This window comes from Papio anubis, chromosome 7 (genome assembly GCF_008728515.1).
Source record: "Papio anubis isolate 15944 chromosome 7, Panubis1.0, whole genome shotgun sequence".
Taxonomy (NCBI): Eukaryota; Metazoa; Chordata; class Mammalia; order Primates; family Cercopithecidae; genus Papio; species Papio anubis.
Window position 1 is genome coordinate 104,810,841 of NC_044982.1, and position 19,102 is coordinate 104,829,942.

The window sequence follows — 19,102 nt, forward strand, 5'->3', positions numbered from 1 at the left end:
ACCGCACCCAGTCTGATTAGAGTCATGTCATTAGAGCAATGAAAATGTGTGCCTATCGGAACTATTTTAGTTCCTCTACTTTGTCCTCTCATCTCTTGTCAGGATGTTGGAATGGAAGCTGAAGGTGCTGGTTGTCTCCAGCCTAGACCCCAGGAATAATCTAAACAAAAGCACTGCTTTCTCTCCTGGCAGAATTTTGCAATCCACTTCCAGTTTCAACTACCTTATATCACCATGACAAGTGACCAGGGAGATTATCAGTGATGATTCTGCCTGATATTGGACCTTAATGTGGGAATATTTTCCCTGAGAGATTCCCATCTACCATTCCCTCCTGAGCTCTTAACATCTCATGAGGCTCCTCTTCACTCCCTTGTGCTTGGATCATACAAACACCAAGATTAAATCAACGAGGATCATATCAACTAGGGGAGAGACAAAGGCAAAGGGGGAACAAGGGTTGTGACCTGGCAGCACTGCTTACAGATGAGAAGTTGCAGGAGGGCAAAGGGAGGGTTCTGACAATATTAATCCAGGAGCACAGTAGATGAGAAATACTAATATTAATATTAATAGAGTATATATTGCTTATATTGTCCCCAGAGCTCTGCAAGCTCTAATGGATGTCATCCTCATCAGGTGATGGGGACATTTCCAAGGAAGAGGATCTTATCAATCATTCAGGGAGTAATTACTGAACACCTGCTATGTGCATAGGACTTGCTCAGAATGGTGCAAGAGAGAGAAAGGCAACCGATGAACTTCCCAGTGTTGAGTATGAAAGGATGGCCTTGGGGTCCTCACTGAGGATGAAGGGACTTTGATCTGAGACTAAGCTGGCAGAGCAGCGTGTAAGAAATTTTTTTGTTTGTTTGTTTGTTTGATGGAGCCTTGTTTAGTTGCCCAGGTTGGAGTGCAGTGGAGCGATCTCAGCTCACTGCAACCTCTGCCTCCTTGGTTCAAGTGATTCTCCTGTCTCAGCCTCCCAAGTAGCTGGGATTGCAGGCACCCACCGCCATGCTCAACTAATTTTTTTTTTTTTTTTTTGTATCTTTAGGAGAGATGGGGTTTCACCATCTTGGCTAGGCTGGTCTCAAACTCCTGACCTCAAGTGATCCGCCCACCTTGGCCTCCCAAAATGCTGAAATTACAGGTGTGACCCACTGTGCCCAGCCAATGTAAGAAGTTTTGTCTTGGATGTTGTACACTTACCCCCTCCTACCACCACCCTATGCTTGGCAGTGGAAGGGTTTGCCCCCTCTCTGTGTCTTCCATGGAAGATTAGTGCAATAGCTCTCCTCCCTTGTAAGACTGGGGGTGGAAAAGGTCTAGCTTCATGGGAAATGGGCCTGGGGCTTCGTTGATTCATATGGGATCCTCCTGTTGGTACCATCCGAGGCTGCATTAATAGAAGTAGCGCATCCACATGAAGAGAAGAGAGAGGGCAAGTCCTGAGCTCCTCAGTCCTGGTTGACCTCATCTGGAAGGTTGGGTTGAACTCTGGCATCACAGTGGTGTACCATGTATCTACTAGGTCACACACAGGGGACTGTGGCATGTTTGGTGACAGGCATTGAAACTTATTAATCTTATGAGAAATAGATAACAGCTGAGGAAAAGAATATTTATCAACAATGGAATGGGTATCCTGCAATGCCTTGTCAAGGCTGAACCATGAAAAAGGAACTAGTCTTCTTCTGTGTCTCTAGGGGCCAATATGACTAGTGAGCAGAAGTTACAGAGCCACACCTTCTATCTCAGTCATCTTGACATCTGGATCAAGGCTCACATCCTTACCCATGTCAAGATTGGGAGGGAGAGGGGCTGTCAAAGGATGGAAACTCCTTTTCAATCCTAAAATTCTAAGCTTTTACTGATCTCTCAGGAAAGTCTGGAAATTGCTAACTAGACAAAGGCAATACACAAATTTATTTATTTATTTATTTATTTATTTATTTATTTGAGATGGAGTCTCGCTCTGTTGCCCAGGCTGGAGTGCAGTGGTGTGATCTAGGCTCACTGCAACTTCCGCCTCCCAGGTTCCAGCAATTCTCCTGCCTCAGCCTCTCAAGTAGCTGGGACTACAGGCACATGCCACCACGCCCAGCTAATTTTTTATTAGTAGTAGAGATGGGGTTTCACCATGTTGGCCAGGCTGGTCGAACTCCTAACCTCAGGTGATCTGCCCACCTTGACCTCCTAAAGCACTGGGATTACAGGCATGAGCCACTGCGTCCAGCCATAAATTTATTTTTTAAATGCATGCAGAGCTAAAATTATTCATTTGTTTGAGTAGCAATCGTTGGCAGAAGTGGGTATTTTGCCTCCTAGAACAATAAAAAAGTGTTTCACAGTCTACACCTGACTTTATATAGTCAACATTATAGGTACCCCCAAAAGCCTAAAATTAACAACTCCCAAAACCAAGGAAGCAACATGGAACTCCACTGTTTCTGGTTTCTCAGCCAATGCACCAGACAGCAACCCAGGGATTCTCAGTCAGACCTTCTACCCCCAAAAAGAGGTCCAAAACAAATAAAAAGAAAAACAACCCAAAACACAAGGGCAAAAAAAAGATGTCCCCTCTTCACCACCTGGGCTCAAATGAGGGACTTCACTGGATGATGCCACCGTGAAGTCATCTTTATTAGAATAAGGGTCTATCAAGTTGAATAATGAAAACAGTATACATCGAAAAAAGAATTCAAATAAGGGTCTAAATCACATGCAATTGGTGACTTGGGTAACGGGGGATTAGGAGAAAATGAAGCGAGTGAAGGAGAGGGATTGTGTTGGGAAATTTCTACCTTATTTACTAATGCAACAAACATGTATAAAATGCCTGCTCTGAAATATACCATGTAGTAGGACTAGAGATATTGAGACAGACGACCCAGCTTTCACACCAAGAGCTTATAGTTCAGTAAGGAATGCTGACAGGTAATCGGTTCCATGACATCCATGCCTGGGTGCTATGGGAGGTCAGGGAAAGAAGGGAGGGGAGAGGGGCAGTGGTGACCCCTCACATACTAAGAAAACAGATTCTGTAGCTCATACCAGAAACAGCTGCTTGACCTAGCCATTGATGGAAGCAATGTGAGTCTGATGAGGTCTTCGAGTATGGTCTTACCTCCACAGTGATGAAAACCTCCTCCAAGTGATTTGCAAAGTTTTCCATCTGGATTATCTGCTTTTCCAATTTGTACATGTTTTTGTGAATTTCATCCTATCCAACAGAGGATCACAAAGAAGGTATTAATGTTATATCTTCTCTCACTCTTGTAGAGGGCATTTTATTTTATTTTATTTTATTTTTTTTATTTATTTTTTGAGACAGAGTCTCGCTCTGTCGCCCAGGCTGGAGTGCAGTGGCCGGATCTCAGCTCACTGCAAGCTCCGCCTCCCGGGTTTATGCCATTCTCCTGCCTTAGCCTCCCGAGTAGCTGGGACTACAGGCGCCCGCCACCTTGCCCGGCTAGTTTTTTGTATTTTTTAGTAGAGACGGGGTTTCACTGTGTTAGCCAGGATGGTCTCGATCTCTTGACCTCATGATCTGCCCGTTTTGGCCTCCCAAAGTGCTAGGATTACAGGCTTGAGCCACCGCGCCTGGCCCTAGAAGGCATTTTAGATTATTTCCTGCATATGTACTTGAGATACCAAAGCAATGTCAAGACAGAGAAGAACCAAGGAGACCTATTTACCTTGGCACTTTCCAGTGCTTCATTGAGTGGGATCACTTCATGCTCCTTATGTTCATCAAAAACCTTCTGAAAAGCTCTTATTGGAGTCTTACAAGTGACACAGAAGACATCAGCAGCTTCTTCTTCATCCTCTTCCTCGGGGATGACATAGCATTCATACTCCTCGCTGGCACGGCCGTGTGTGTACCTATAGGCTTCCCGCAAGTCCTGGCACTGGCCTGCCGAGCCCCACCCTCCGAAGCCCAGGTCCTCAGCCTCCGCTGTCTCTCCACTAGGTCTCCAGTCTCTCTGCTCCCTGGCTGGGTCTCTCCTCTTCATCACATAAGGAGGATATTCTGAAACCCCTGTTCTGGGCAAGTTTTCATCAACAAACTCATCCCTTAATTCATGATCATCTTCAAGTCCATATAAGTGGACAAGTTCATCCACTTCCTCTTGAAGGTCTCTTTGAGCCTTACCATCCCCTGCTCCTCTTGACTCATTGGCCATTTCAGCTTGGACTACTTCTTTCCTCATCCTAGTATTCTCTTCTGGAAAGAGCTGCAGTCTGTCTTCAGAGTCATGCAGGTCCATGTGGTAAAAGTGGAAATCCTTGGGAGTAGACCTGTCCAGCCCCAATTCCTGCCCTGATTCCTCCTCCACTGTAACTCTGGAAGTCCTCAGAAGCACCTTTATATAAGAAAGATCCTTCCTGGACACTTAATAGTGAATATCTGGGCCCTGGAACACAAAAGGAGGAGGAAAATCAGTTCTGGAGAAGGGCATTGCAGCAGATGATCATTAGATTGGGCTCTACTCATACAAAACTTTAAAAAATTATCTGTGTAGCTCAGTTGTGGTTTCACTTTGAACCATCTGTAAAAAAAATTTGTTTTCTATGGGAGGATGGGCTTTGTAAGGTTAAAAGAGACAAAAGAAATTACAAAACAAATGTCTAATAGGTATGTCTGACAAAATACTTCCCTTCTCATACATTAAAAAAAAAAACTTAAAAGGCAAAATAGTGGGAAGCATGTCAGGCAATTATTATTATTATTATTGTTATTAATTTATTTTTGAGATGGAGTCTCACTCCATCGCACAGGCTGGAGTGCAGTGGCGTGATCTCAGCTGACTGCAGCCTCTGCCTCCAGGGTGCAAGCAATTCTTGTGCCTCAACCTCCCAAGTAGCTGGGATTACAGGTATGTGCCACCACACCCAGCTAACTTTTGTATTTTTGGTAGAGATGGGTTTTCACCATGTTGGAACTCCCGACCTCAGGTTATCCACCCACCTCAGCCTCCCAAAGTCCTGGGATTACAGGCGTGAACCACTGCGCCCAGTCTATTATTTTGAAATTGTATTAATTAATTGAAAAAGTGGCATCTTAATAGATGAATGTGCACAGACAATTCACAAAACAATTACTTTTGTATATGATAGCATCTGCACAAAAACATTTGAAAAAAAAAAACTGTACTTAAAAGTAACAGAACAGGCCTGGCATGGTGGCTCATGCCTGTAATCCCAGTACTTTGGGAGGCTGAGGCGAATGGATTGCTTGAGCTCAAGAGTTCGAGATCATCCTGGGCAATATGGCAAGACCCTGTCTCTACCAAAAATACAAAAAAAAAAAAAAAAGGGACAGAACAAATAAGTAGAGGCTGTTTTGCCTTTTCAGTTAGAAAATATTTAAAAATGTCAAAAGTGATAACCCCGGCTGGATAAGGGGACAGTGAAGTGAGCACTCTCATATGCTGCCGGCTGGAATGTAAACTGGCCCCATTTTTCTGAAGAGCAAGCTTGGCAACCCGGGTCAGGAACCTTAAAAATGTTCACACTCTCAGCTGGGTGTGGTGATTCATGCCTGTAATCCCAGCACTTTGGGAGGGTGAGGCAGGAGGATTGCTTGAGGCCAGGAGTTTGAGACCAGCCTAGGCAACATAGTGAAACCCCATGTCTACAAAAAATTTAAGAATTTGCCAGGTGTGGTGGTGCATGTCTGTAGTTCCAGCTACTTGGGAGGCTGAAGCAGTGAGCCATGATTGCACCAATGTACTCCAGCCTGGGCGACAGAGCAAGACTCTGTCTAAAAAAAAAAAAAAAAATGTGTTCATACATACAACTCTCTAGCCTGTCCACACTCTCTCTAACCTAGTAATCCTATTCTGGAACCTTGAGGAAAAATCCCAAATACAAAGAAAAAAATTATTTTATGTAAAAATGTCCACTACAGAATTGTTTTAAGTAGCAAAAACTGTTTTTTGGGGAAAGGTTTAATGATTAAGAGAAGGGCTAAGTCAGCTCAGGTATGTATACTACATAGACTACAAAACAGCCTTCAAAATGTTTATGGAGAGCAAATGGTAACTTGGAAAAAGACATACAATATGATGTTAAGCAAAATAAACAGAACACCTATTATATGTAGAATATGATGTCCACTATTTTAATGAAGTACATAAAGTCTAGAAGGATATAATAATAACAATAGTAGTAATAAATACAATATTAGTAATAGCTACTACTTCTTGAACACTTATTGTGTGCCTTTTCTGTGTTAGGCAGTTTATATATACATTATTCTCACATCGACCCTATGTGGCAGGTACTACTATCATCCCCATTTTGTAGATGAGTCAACTGTGTCTCAGGGAGGGTATCTTGTGCAAGGCCACACAGTTAGTATATTGTTGAACTGGGATTTGAGCCTTAATCGGTGTGGCAGTTATGCAACTGTGCTTAACAGATATCCAACTACAGGGAGTGTAATTGACTGGAGGTTTCAGTTGCCCCCTGAAGTTCATTGCTGCATAGCAAGCTTGCCACAAACATCTGCCATCCAGTGACAAGCACAGCCAGGGATTCTAAGGCAGATCCATTTCTGGTTGATACAAAACTCATCTGAGCCCTTCTCTAGTTCCAGTTACTCAGGAGGCTGAGATGGGAGGATCACTTGAGCCCAGGAGTTCAAGACCAGCCTGGGCAACATAGCAAACAGAAGGCTGGTCGCCTGTAATCTCAGCACTTTCGGAGGCGGGCGGATCATGAGGTCAGGAGTTTGAGACCAGCCTGACCAACGTGGTGAAACCCAGTCTCTACTAAAAACACAAAAAATTAGCCAGTCATGGTGGCAGGTGCCTGTAATCCCAGCTACCTGGGAGGCTGAGGCAGAAGAATTGCTTGAACCAGGGAGGCGGAGGTTGCAGTGAGCCATGACTGCACCACTGCACTCCAGCCTGGATAATAGAGCGAGACTCCGTCTCAAACAACGACGACGACAACAACAACAACAACAACAACACACTTCTCTGATGGCCAGGGGAGTTGGCTGGAGGATTCCCTGACAGCCTCACCAAGGCTTTCTTAGACTGCATGGTAGTCTAGGATACTTGCCTGAATCTTCCCTGAACCTTCCCTCTTCCTCTCCTTCAGCCAGGGTCAGACTTGCATCATGGTCTGGCAGTTCTCCCAGCCTTTCCTAGCTGCCTCCCCATTTTATCGCTCAAATAGGTGTTTCCTCTAATAAAATTCTTTTGCATATTGTTCCTGCTTCTTGGAGAACCAGATTAACACAGTCTGTTGGACTCCAAAGTCCATGCTTTCTTTCTGGCACAGAGCTGCCATTTGTGTGTGTGTGTGTGTGTGTGTGTGTGTGTGTGTGTGTGTGTGTGTGTTTGAGACGGAGTCTCGCTCTGTTGCCCAGGCTGGAGTGCAGTTGCGCGATCTCTGCTCACTTCGCCTCCCGAGTTCATGCCATTCTCCTGCCTCAGCCTCCTGAGTAGCTGGGACTGCAGGCACCCGCCACCATGCCCAGCTAATTTTTTTTTTTGTATTTTTAGTAGAGACAGGGTTTCACCATGTTAGCCAGGAGGGTCTCGATCTCCTGACCTCATGATCCGCCTGCCTCGGACTCCCAAAGTACTGGGATTACAGGCGTGAGCCACTGCGCCCAGCCCATTGTGTTTTATTAATTCTTGTTTGTAACAGTTTTATTGAGGCATAATTCATATACCATACAATTCACCTGCTAAAAGTGTATAATGTAGTGGTTTTTAGTATACCCACACATATATGTGGTGATCACCACAGTCAATTTCACAGCATGTATTTTTAAATTTAAAAAAAATTTTTGAGACATGGTCTCCCTCTGTCACCCAGGCTGGAGTGCAGTGGCACCATCTTGGCTCACTGCAACATCTGCCTCCTGGGCTCAGGGGATCCTCCCACCTCAGCCTCCCAAGTAGCTGGGACTACAGGCACGTGCTGCCATGCCTGGCTAACTTTTGAATTGTTTTTTTTTTAGAGACAGGGTCATGCCATGTTGCCCAGGATGGTCTTGAACTCCTGAGTTCAAGGGATCCTCCCACCTCAGCCTCCCAAAATGCTGGGATTACAGGAGTGAGCCACTGTGCCCGGCCGTAATTTTAGAGCATTTTTATCACCTCAAAAAGAAGCACTGTACCCTTTAGCTATCACCACCAGCATTCCCCCATCTCTCCTATCCCTAAGCAACAACTAATCTACTTTCTGTCTCTATTGATTTTCCTGTTTGGACATTTCCTATAAATGGAATAATATAGTATATGATCTTTTGTAACTGCTTCTCTCACTGAGCATACTGTTTTCAAGGTTCATCCATGTCGTAGCATGTATCAGTATTTCATTCCCTTTTTAGCACTGGAAAAATATTCCATTGTATGGATATACCATATTTTGTTTGCCCATGCATCAGTTGATTCAGGTGGTTTCCCATTTCATTTGGGTTGTTTCTACCTTTTGGCTATTTTAAATAATGCTGCTAAAGACATTTGTGTACAAGTTTTTGTGTGAATATGTTTTCATCTCTTGTAGGTATATACCTAGGAGTGAGTTAACACCTCAGAGTGCAATCACTGGGTCAAATGGTAACTTATGTTTAACTTTCTGAAAAACCACCAAACTATTTTCCAAATTGTCTACACCATTTTACATTCCTGCCAGCAGTGTAGGAAAGCTCTGATTTCTCCACATTCTCATCAGCACTTGTTATTATCTGACTGTTTGATTACAGTCATCCTAGTGGTTATGAAATGGTATCTCATTGTGGTTTTGATTTGCATGTCCCTGATGAATAATGATGTCAGTTATCTTTCATATATTTATTGGCCATTTGTATACCTGCTTTGAAGAAACACCTCTCTGAATCTTTTGCCCATTTTTAAATTGGGTTATTTGCCTTTTTGTTATTGAGCTCTAAGAGTTCTTTATGTATTCTGGATTCTAGTCCACTGTCAGGTATGTACATTACAAATATTTTTCTTCTATTCGGTGAGGTGTCCTTTTATTTTCTTGATGATGTCCCTTGAAGCACAAACGTTTTTAATTTTGATGAAGTCTAGTTTATCTATTTTTTGTTGTTGTTGCTGCTTGTGCTTTTGATGTCATGTCTAATAATCCATTGCCAAATTTGGGATAAATCCCACTTGGTCATAATGTTTAATATTTTTCTTTTTTGTTATTGTTTTTTAGGAGGGATTACAGGCATTAGCCACTGTGTCTGGCCTAAGTTTTTGTTATATGTGACTAGATTCAGTTTGCTAGCATTTTGCTGAGGGATTTTGAATTCATATTCCTAACAAATACTGGCGTGTAGTTTTGGTTTTTTTTCTTGTGATATCTTTCTCTGGTTTTGGTATCAGGGTAATATGTTTCATTGAATGAGTTGAGAAGTGTTCCTGTTCTTCTGTTTTTTGGAACAGTATGTAAAGAATTGTTATTAATGCTTCTTTCAACATTTGGCAGAATTCATCAGTGAAGCCACCTGGTCCTAGGCTTTTCTTCGTGGGTGATGTATTATTATTACTATTATTATTAATTTTTTTTTGAGACAGGGTCTTACTCTGTCACCCAGGCTGGAGTGCAGTGGCACAATCTCGGCTAACTACAACCTCCACCTCCCAGGTCCACGTGATTTTCCTGCCTCAGCATCCCAGGTAGCTGGGATTACAGGCACCTGCCACCACACCTGGCTAATTTTTGTATTTTTAGTAGAGACGGGGTTTCACCATGTTGGCCAGGCTGGGTTGTTTTTTTTTTTTTTTTTTCCACATCAAGAAATAACTTTGTCCAAAAGGAATTCAAATGGAAGATATATTTAGCATCAATTCATGTAACTTATACATGTATTGTCAAGTATGACATCCATAAAAGCACAAAACAGTTTCTCACACGTTCCACCGAACTTCTGGCTTACTTTATGTGTCACTTCCATGACTACCAACCACACATAGAGAGACTAGGAGATACTAAGTGAAGACGGCTTTCCAGGAAGTTTACAAAATAAGAAAGGAAAGGTATGTCAAAGTATAGCACAAGTAGCAACGGGGCCCTGAATTCACTTTGGAAAAAGCTAGTTTTTTAATTATTAATTTAATCTCTTTACTTAGGCCTATTTAGATTGCCTATTTCTTCCTTGGTCTGTTTTGGGACTTTGTGTCTTTCTAGGAAATGTCTATTTCATTTAAATTATCTAATTTATTCTAATACAGTTGTTCATAGTATTTCTTTTCAATCTTTTTTATTTCTGTATGCTTGGTAGTAATGCCCCTTTTTCATTTCTGATTCTAGTAATTTGAGTTTTCTCTCATTTTCTCTTGGTCAAACCTCTGACTAGAGGTTTGCCAATTTTGCTGATTACTTCAAATAATCTGCTTTGGTTTCTTTAATTTTCCCTATTGTTTTTCTATTATTTATTTCATTAATTTCTACTCTAATACTTATTATTTCCTTCCTCTGCTTGTTTTGTTAGTTTGCTCTTCTTTTTCCAGCTTTTAAATGTATTGATTTGAGATCTTTCTTCTTGTTAAATATAGGCATTTATGGCTATAAATTTTCCTCTAATCACTGCTTTTGCTTTACCCACAAGTTTTCATGTTATCTTCATGTCTATTCATCTCAAAGTATTTTCTAACTTCCATTTTGATTTCTTCTTTGACCCATTGGTTATTGAGGAGTGTGTTGTTTAATTTCCACATATTTGTGAGTTTTCCAACTTTCTTTGTGCATTCCATTGCGACAAGAAAACATATTTTGTATTATTTCTATCCTTTTAAATGTATTGAGGTTTGTTTTATGGGCTAGTATATGGTCTATCTTAGAGAACGTTCCATAGGCATTTGGGAAGAATGTGTATTCTGCTTCTGCTATTGTTGAGTAGAGTGTTATATAGATGTCTGTTAGGTCCATTTGGTTTACAGTATTATTTAAGTCTTCTATTTCCTTGTTGATCTTCTGCTTAGTCATTCTATCCATTATTGAAAGCAGAGTATTGAAGTCTTCAACTATTATTGTTGGAGTTTCCATTTCTACCTTCATTTATGTCAGTTTTTGTTTGACATATTTTGGTACTCTGTAGTTAGGTGCATATACATATATAATTGTCATATCTTTCTGATGGATTGGCTTTTCTAATGATAGCATATCCCTCTTTATCTCTAGTAACACTTTTTTGTTTTAAATCCATTTTTTTCTGATGTCAGTACAGCCCCTCTAGCTTTCCTGTGGTTGCTGTTTACATGATTTATCTTTTTCTATCCTTTTAGTTTCAATCTATTTGTATTTTTGAATCTAACGTGTGTATCTTGTAGACAACATAGAGTTGGCTATATTGTTATTAATTTTTTATTGATTCATTATGACAAGCTTCCTAAGAATTTCTAAATTACAACACTTTTTTGGAGGAGCTCAAGCTATGATGTTTTTTTCCTGTATAACAAAATGGCATTTCCTATGAAATAATATAACACGCCCCCAAAGAAAATCCTCCCCAGAACCTGATAATGAACATTCCAATTCTCAACTTCCTAGTAGGATAATAAATCAGAGGTTAGAGAATATATTAGAGGAAGACAGTTCATTCTAAAGGAGTATTAGGCCAGGCGCAGTGGCTCATGCCTGTAATCCCAGCACTTTAGGAGGCTGAGGTGGGCAGATCGTTTGAGCTCAGGAGTTTGAGACCAGCCTGGGCAATATGGTGAAATTCCGTCTCTACGAAAAATACAAAAAAATTAGCCAGGCATGGTGGCACATGCCTGTAATCCCAGCTACTCAGGAGGCTGAGGCAGGAGGGTCTCTTGAGCCCAAAAGACGGAGATTGCAGTTAGCTGAGATTGCACTCCTTCGCTTCAGCCTGGGTAATGGTAACTCCATCTCAAAAAAAAAAAAGTGTTAGATGATAGGAGAGTTATGATAGGAGAGTAATTATGAAGAGGACACTAAAGGATACTCTAAGACCGAGAGAAAAACTCTTCCTCACAGGATAAACTTCACAGGGAGTTCAAATGTCATAGAAGAAGTTTTGATTTCTTTTTCTTTTTCTTTTTCTTTTTTTTTTCCTGAGACAGAGTTTTGCTCTTGTTGCCCAGGTGGGAGTGCAGTGGTGCGATGTCTGCTCACTGCAACCTCCGCCTTCCGGTTTCAAGCGATTTTCTTGCCTCAGCCTCCCGTGTAGCTGGGATTACAGGCTCCCACAACCACACCCAGCTAATTTTTGTATTTTTTAGTAGAGACAAGGTTTCACCATGTTGGCCAGGCTGGTCTCAAACTCCTGACTTCATGATCCACCTGCCTCAGCCTCCCAAAGTGCTGGGATTACAGGCGTGAGCCACCAGGCCCAGGAGAAGTTGTGATTTCAATCCACATCATGGCAAACAGAATTGTCCTGGCCAGAGCTGGTCCCCAGTGGCTGTACAAGCAAGAAAAACATATGGAAACACAGGTGAACCAAGGTTAGCTGGCAGGTGAGCCGAAGAAGTTGGTAGCATTGCTGTGGGCATAAGACATACTGAAGGACCAAGGGAAAGTGGTCACCAGGCCTCATGAGAGACCCTGAGCCACAATCACCCAGACGAACTGTTCTCAGGTTCTTGACCATCAGAAACCATTCAAGAGAATAAATATTTGTTGTTTTAAGCTGCCAAGTTTTGAAATAATTTGTTATGTCACAATAGATGACTAATTCATTGTCCCAGACTCAAAATAAACTTTCCACCTAGCTTTCTCTGCTAGCTGTTATTCTCTTTCTCCCCTTTTCCTTTTTTTTTTTTTTTTTTTTTTTTTGAGATGGAGTCTCGCTCTGCCACCCAGGCTGGAGTGAGTGGCGCGATCTCGGCTCACTGCAAGCTCCGCCTCCCGGGTTCACGCCATTCTCCTGCCTCAGCCTCCCCAGTAGCTGGGACTATAGGCGCCCGCCACCACGCCCAGCTAATTTTTTTTTTTTGTATTTTTAGTAGAGACGGGGTTTCACTGTGTTAGCCAGCATGGTCTTGATCTCCTGACCTCATGATCTGCCCACCTTGGCCTCCCAAAGTGCTGGGATTACAGGCATGAGCCACCGCGCCTGGCCTTCTCCCCTTTTCCTATCCAGACTCCATCAAAGGGTGGCATTCCCACCATCACTGTTCAGGCTATGGAATCTGTATGTGAAGACTTTCCAAGGGGTACATGGGTATAGATAGCTTCAGGAGGATCAGCTCCCAGATGCTCAACTTCATTTTTAATCTTTCCCAGAGCTGCTCTGCCTGGAAAGAAGCCAGCATTTGAGGCTTCATGTAGATTCTTTTTTCACAATAGTCCTTCTTCTCTTTATTACAAAAGTAAAACTATACCTCTCACTTGTCCTGAATATTTCATTGCACTGTAAAATTTCATTGCTTGGGAATTAAACAACAACAACAACAACAAAACCCAAAAACCTCCAGGGGATTAAATGGAAGGACAATTTGAAGTATTGCTATCAATGGTGGAGGGTGAGTGACATTAATGAATGCATAAGAAAAAATTTGTTTTCAAGCTGAGTGGTTTCCAGTTCTTTGCTTTCAATAAAGTTGAAGGAAGATCTAATCAAATTGTCAGCTAATATATGATTAAAAATAATTTTTCATGATAGATCACTATGTACTTTTTGACACACATTGCAGAAAGAGTTAAAAAATGTGAGTGACACTGCTATAATAAAACACTTTCATTTCCATCAATGTTTGATTATGTAGCTGAGCAAGGTTGCTCAGTGCTTACATCAACAAAATGAAAGCAGAAAGACAATTGACCCTAATTCCTGTTGCAGTCTAAAACATGTAATTTTCATCAACGGATACACAAATCAACTTTTTTAAAAAAGTTCCATCTACCTCATTAAGAGATGCATTTCCATTTTATTTTTCATGTAATAATTATTGGCCGGGTGCGCTGGCTCATGCCTGTAATCCCAGCACTTTGGGAGGCCAAGGCGGGCAGATCACAAGGTCAGGAGATCGAGACCATCCTGGCTAACACGGTGAAACCCAGTCTCTACTAAAAATACAAAGTTAGGAGGGTGTGGTGGCGGCACCTGTAGTCCCAGCTACTCAGGAGGCTGAGGCAGGAGAATGGCATGAACCCGGGAGGCGGAGCTTGCAGTGAGCCGAGATCGCGCCACTGCACTCCAGCCTCGGCGACAGAGTGAGACTCCATCTCAAAAAAAATAAATAAATAAAAATAATAATAATTATTATTTACTGAAATTTTTAATATATTTATGTTATTTTGCTTACATGTGACTAAAAGCTGTATTGGTAACTTCATCCAAAAGAAAAAAAGAGTTTACTATTCAGAGATGTATGGTCCCAGGAGAATAAGAGGAAATCTTAAATCTCAAGTTATACATGTGTATTTTTATAGAGAAGTATCATAGATGACCAACAAAAGACTTTCCAAGAACAGAAAAATATTACAGGTCAGGTACAGTGGCTGACACCTGTTATCCAAGCACTTTGGGAGGCAAAGGTGGGAGGACCTCTTGAGGTTAGGAGTTTGAGACCAGCCTGGACAACACAAAGAAACCTCACCTCTATTAAAAAAACAAAAACAAAAACAAAAAACTAGCCCAGCATGGTGGTGTGTGCCTGCAGTCCTAGCTACTCGGGACGCTAAGGTGGGAGGATCACTTTAGCTTGGAAGATTGAGGCTGCAGTGAACTATTATCTTGCCACTCCACTCCAGCCTGGGTGACAGAGCAAGACCCTGTTGGAAGAAAGAAAGGAAGAAAGGAAGAAAATTCATGTTTTAAGTGCACAATTCAATGATTTTTAGTAAATTCCCCAAATTGTGCAGCCATCATTACAATCCAGTTCCCAATGCCTACCCCCATTAAAAAATTGTGGTAAACTTAATGCCTTTTTAAAATTTTTTAATTTTTAATTTTTATTTTATTTTTTTTTGAGACGGAGTCTCGCTCTGTCGCCCAGGTTGGAGTGCAGTGACCGGATCTTGGCTCACTGCAAGCTCTGCCTCCCGGGTTTATGCCATTCTCCTGCCTCAGCCTTCCGAGTAGCTGGGACTACAGGCGCCTGCCACCTCACCCGGCTAGTTTTTTGTATTTTTTAGTAGAGACGGGGTTTCGCTGAGTTAGCCAGGCTGGTCTGGATCTCCTGACCTTGTGATCCGCCCGTCTCGGCCCCCCAAAGTGCTGGGATTACAGGCTTAAGCCACCGCGCCCGGCCACCCTTTTTTTTTTAAAAAAAAACCCCCAATATTATTAAGCTATTTTAACATGACATATATATAATGTTTTGAGAAAAATAAGATAAGCAAAATATTTTAAGATATGGTTTAGCACTGTTTTTTCCTTATCCATCACTTTTATGATCCAGTTTTCCTTAACTTCCATTTATGTGATCAGAGTTAGCAGCCAGCTGTTTGTCTTCCCTATTTGTTCCACAGCTGTACACAGAAAACAGAAATCAACAAGTTCAGCAGCTTCCCCTGTCAGCTCTATTTATCTTTCTGCAGTGATGGACTGTCACTTCTGCTGATAGACTGTCCTTTTAATAGCCACTTCCCAAACTATGTTTTTAAAAAGGCATTAAGTTTTCTTTCCACTATCTCCACTGTTTTTTTCGTTGTTGTTGTTGTTGTTTGTTTGTTTGTTTTTTGAGACAGGGTCTTGCTCTGTTGCCCAGATTGGAGTGCAGTGGTGCAATCTCAGCTCACTGCTGCTTTGACCTCCTGGGCTGAAGCAATCCTCCCACCTCAGCCTCCCGAGCAGATGGGATCACAGGCACAGACCACCATGCCTGGCTAATTTTTGTAATTTTTGTAGAGACAGGGTCTCACTATGTTGCCCAGGCTGGTCTCAAACTCTTGCTTAAGTAATCCTCCCGCCTTGGTGTCCCAAAATGTTGGGATTACAGGTGTGAGCCAATGTGCCTGGCCTATCTCCGCTTTTGATAGCCCTTTTAATGTAACATTTTCTGATGGCCTGTGAAATCCATGGACCCTGTCTGGTGCTCTCCTGTCTGCTCCATCCATTCAATCCTATTGACCCTTCTGTCTCCCCCGGCTCAGCTGGAATTTCCCCTAGGCCACTGATTGCTGAAATCTCTGCCAAGTTCCTCCCCTTGGCTGCTGTTTATATGGGGGCATCCCCTCAACCTCCATTCTAGGCCCTCTTCCCACTCTCTACTTGCTCTAGGTGATCTCGTCCAGTCTCACAGCTTCTACGTCCCCGTCTCTTCTGAGGCTCCAAATCCATGTCTCTGGCCCTAACCTGTGCCCCATGCAGAGGCAGAGGCTCAGAGCCACAGCTGCTGTCTTGAGCAGCCCCCTCCAGCAGCCCCCTCACACTCAGCCCCGCTGGAAGGAGCTCATTGCCTCTCTCTTTCCCCAACTCACCATGTGGTGTGATGTCACCTCCATGGCAGCCCCTGCGTGCTGCCTGTTAGAGGGGTGTCCTCCCTCCAGCCCTGTCAGAACTCCTCCCCTCAACAAGGTTTCTCAAACTTTCCTGCACACACGTCACCTTGAGGATCTGGTTAAATGTAGAGTCAGAAAGTCTAGAGTGAGGTCTGGAAAACTGCATTTCTAAATCTCTAAGTGGTGCCTATTCTGCTGGTCTACCTTCTAAGGTAGGAGATGCCTGGATGCCCAGCTGGCCCCTGAGAGGTTGGGACAGTCCTCCAGAAAACCCACCTTCTTCAGCCTCTCTACACTCTGGCCATGAAAGTCTGTGATGTCCTGAACTGCCTGCCTGCCCTTCCCCCTGCCCTCCCTGGACATTCCTGCTGTAAGCCTCCAGTTTCATCCCTCTTCCTCAGCTTTTATTTGTGGAAGTCAAGTTACCCATGGCCTCAGGAAGAAGAACTCTGTCCTGCGTCCTAGGCTGGTCAGAGATGACACCTTGCCGTTATGGCCTGGACCTCCTCCTTCCTTCCTGGGGACAACCAGCCAGGCTCTGCTCACTGCCTCCCCCGGTGCCCTCCAAGTTTTGTCCTGTGAGCACAGGAAAAGGCTAGGAGTAGTGATGAGGAGAGCAGAGGTGCCAACACAGTTCTATATCTGGCCCATTTAGGAAGGATTTGAGACAGGGAGGCTAGTTAGCTTCCTATGTTAAGATGATCTGGCGGAAAAGGATAAAAGCCCTTCAGTTGGCCCTGCGCAGTGGCTCACACCTGTAATCTCAGCACTTTAGGAGGCTGAGGTGGGCGGATCCCCTGAGGTCAGGAGTTCAAGACCAGCCTGGCTAGTATGATGAAAGCCCGTCTCTACTAGAAATACAAAAATTAGCTGGGCGTGGTGGTGGGAGCCTGTAATCCCAGCTACTTGGCAGGCTGAGGCATGAGAATCGCTTGAACCTGGGAGGCGAAGGTTGCAGTGATCCAAGATCACGCTACTGCACTCCAGCTTGGGGAACAGAGTGAGACTGTCTCAAAAAAAAAAAAAAAAAGCCCCTCAGTCAAGCTCTTGCTTATCTAACTCCCAGCCAATCAGTAACAAAAGACCCAAGAAGCTATAACCATAAGCTCCTATTTCGGGGGTCTAGGGACTTCCCTGGAGCCCCAAATGTGCAGTTAGATTTAAACTCCAACCTGTAGTTACCCTTTCTTCATTTTTGCTGAAAATCACACCTGGGGTGGTGATTTAAAATGCTAATGTTACATATAATGTATGAAGAAGCATGTTGAGCCACTGTGCAAGCACTAGAAAAACCCTTCTACACATGCCCCGATGTAACCCTTCCCTATAGAAAGACTTTATAAAACTAACCCACACACTACTTTCCTCAAGGGGCAGCCCATTCTTTTCTTCTTCAGTGCCGGCTTCCTTGTGCACAAGCTAAAATAAACTTTGTCTTTGCTGCTGTGTCTGGTGATCTCTCTTGATTTCTATCCTGGGAGATTACAAGAACCCAGGATGCTGGTAACATTTTGATCCAAGAATAGGAGGTTCTGGATCCCAGTGATGGAACTGTGTCCTGCTCTTAACCTGGAGGGGCCCTTAGCCACTTCAACTGGGGCTCTGTACCAAATATCACTCCCCCAGTTAATCATGGCTACATCCCGCCTTGGAAATCCCTCACATTTTCCTCCATGTGCTCACCCTGGCTTTCTGACAAGACAAAAACACAAGAACCAACCAGCCTTCTCTGATGGTAGAGTGTTTGGGGAGGTGGGATGTGGAAGTGTCACTACATGGACTCAGCCCTGGTGAGCCCCTGGGGACCTTCTCTCTTCTCTTCTTCACTCTGAAGTGTCCATGGGTTGCTGTTTTTCTAGGTACTCTATCAGCACCACACAGAGAAGTCGACTTCCAGCAGTCATTAGGTGAAAAAGATGCTGCTATCCTAACCCAATGCCATGTATGTTATTGGTTTCAGAGATCTGGATCCTCATAAGGAAACCTTGCTCCTGAGACTCTAAGACTTGGGAACATCGCTCTTGGAGTTCTCCCACTCTCCAGTGCTCCAAAACTCTTCACATGGAAGACGGTGGTAAATATCACTTCGGTAACACCTGCTGAGGCTGAGATACCATGACCACGCAGGATTAAGGCACACAGTGCACCACCTCCACCAGGTCTTGGTCCATGCCACCTGGGACCACAAACAGGATCAAGTCCACCCCCCAGATGGAGAGAAGGATGAGTGGAGGTAGGTTTCCAGAGGCAGCATTGCAAAGCCAGTGGTTTCTAGGCACCAGGGCCAGTGTTTTGCCTCCAGAGCATCTATGATTTATGAAGACTCCAGAATTGGGTTTTCTTTATGGAGAGGTTACTACTAAGAAACCTGTCCACCATTAGGCCCTGGCTGGGGCAGTCCTGGTTCATCCTCACTAATGCAGCCTGCACACAGAGCTGGAGAAGTATGGCTTCGAGTGAACTAGGGCACAACTTTTTCTCACACTGAATCTGCGTCCCAGCAAAATCAGCGCTCAGCTATACCGGCAAGCATCCCGCTCCATACATACCAGACCCAAGGCATTGCTAGCTCCTCCTGGGTATCATGCACATTGCCCGCACTTTAGCCCATGTTTCCCTCTGATGGTTCACAAGGTCAAAGTTCCCTTCCAGCTACGGAAACACCACTTTGCCTCCTCTCTCATCCTGAATCCCTTATTGTAGTGGATGA

The 19,102-nt window shown here is 43.4% G+C and overlaps 1 protein-coding gene across 2 annotated transcripts in view; it reads right to left on the minus strand.

Moving 5' to 3' along the window:
* FSD2 (fibronectin type III and SPRY domain containing 2) overlaps nt 1–19,102 on the minus strand; it is a 54,503-nt gene that overhangs the window by 26,405 nt on the left and 8,996 nt on the right. For both annotated transcript variants that reach the window (XM_031668400.1, XM_031668399.1), the window contains exons 2-3: nt 3,702–4,421; nt 3,131–3,226 (exon numbers count right to left, since the gene is read on the minus strand). In XM_031668400.1, the coding sequence (XP_031524260.1) occupies nt 3,131–3,226; nt 3,702–4,274 (669 nt within the window). In that variant the 5' untranslated portion in view covers nt 4,275–4,421. The remainder of the gene's footprint in view (nt 1–3,130; nt 3,227–3,701; nt 4,422–19,102) is intronic.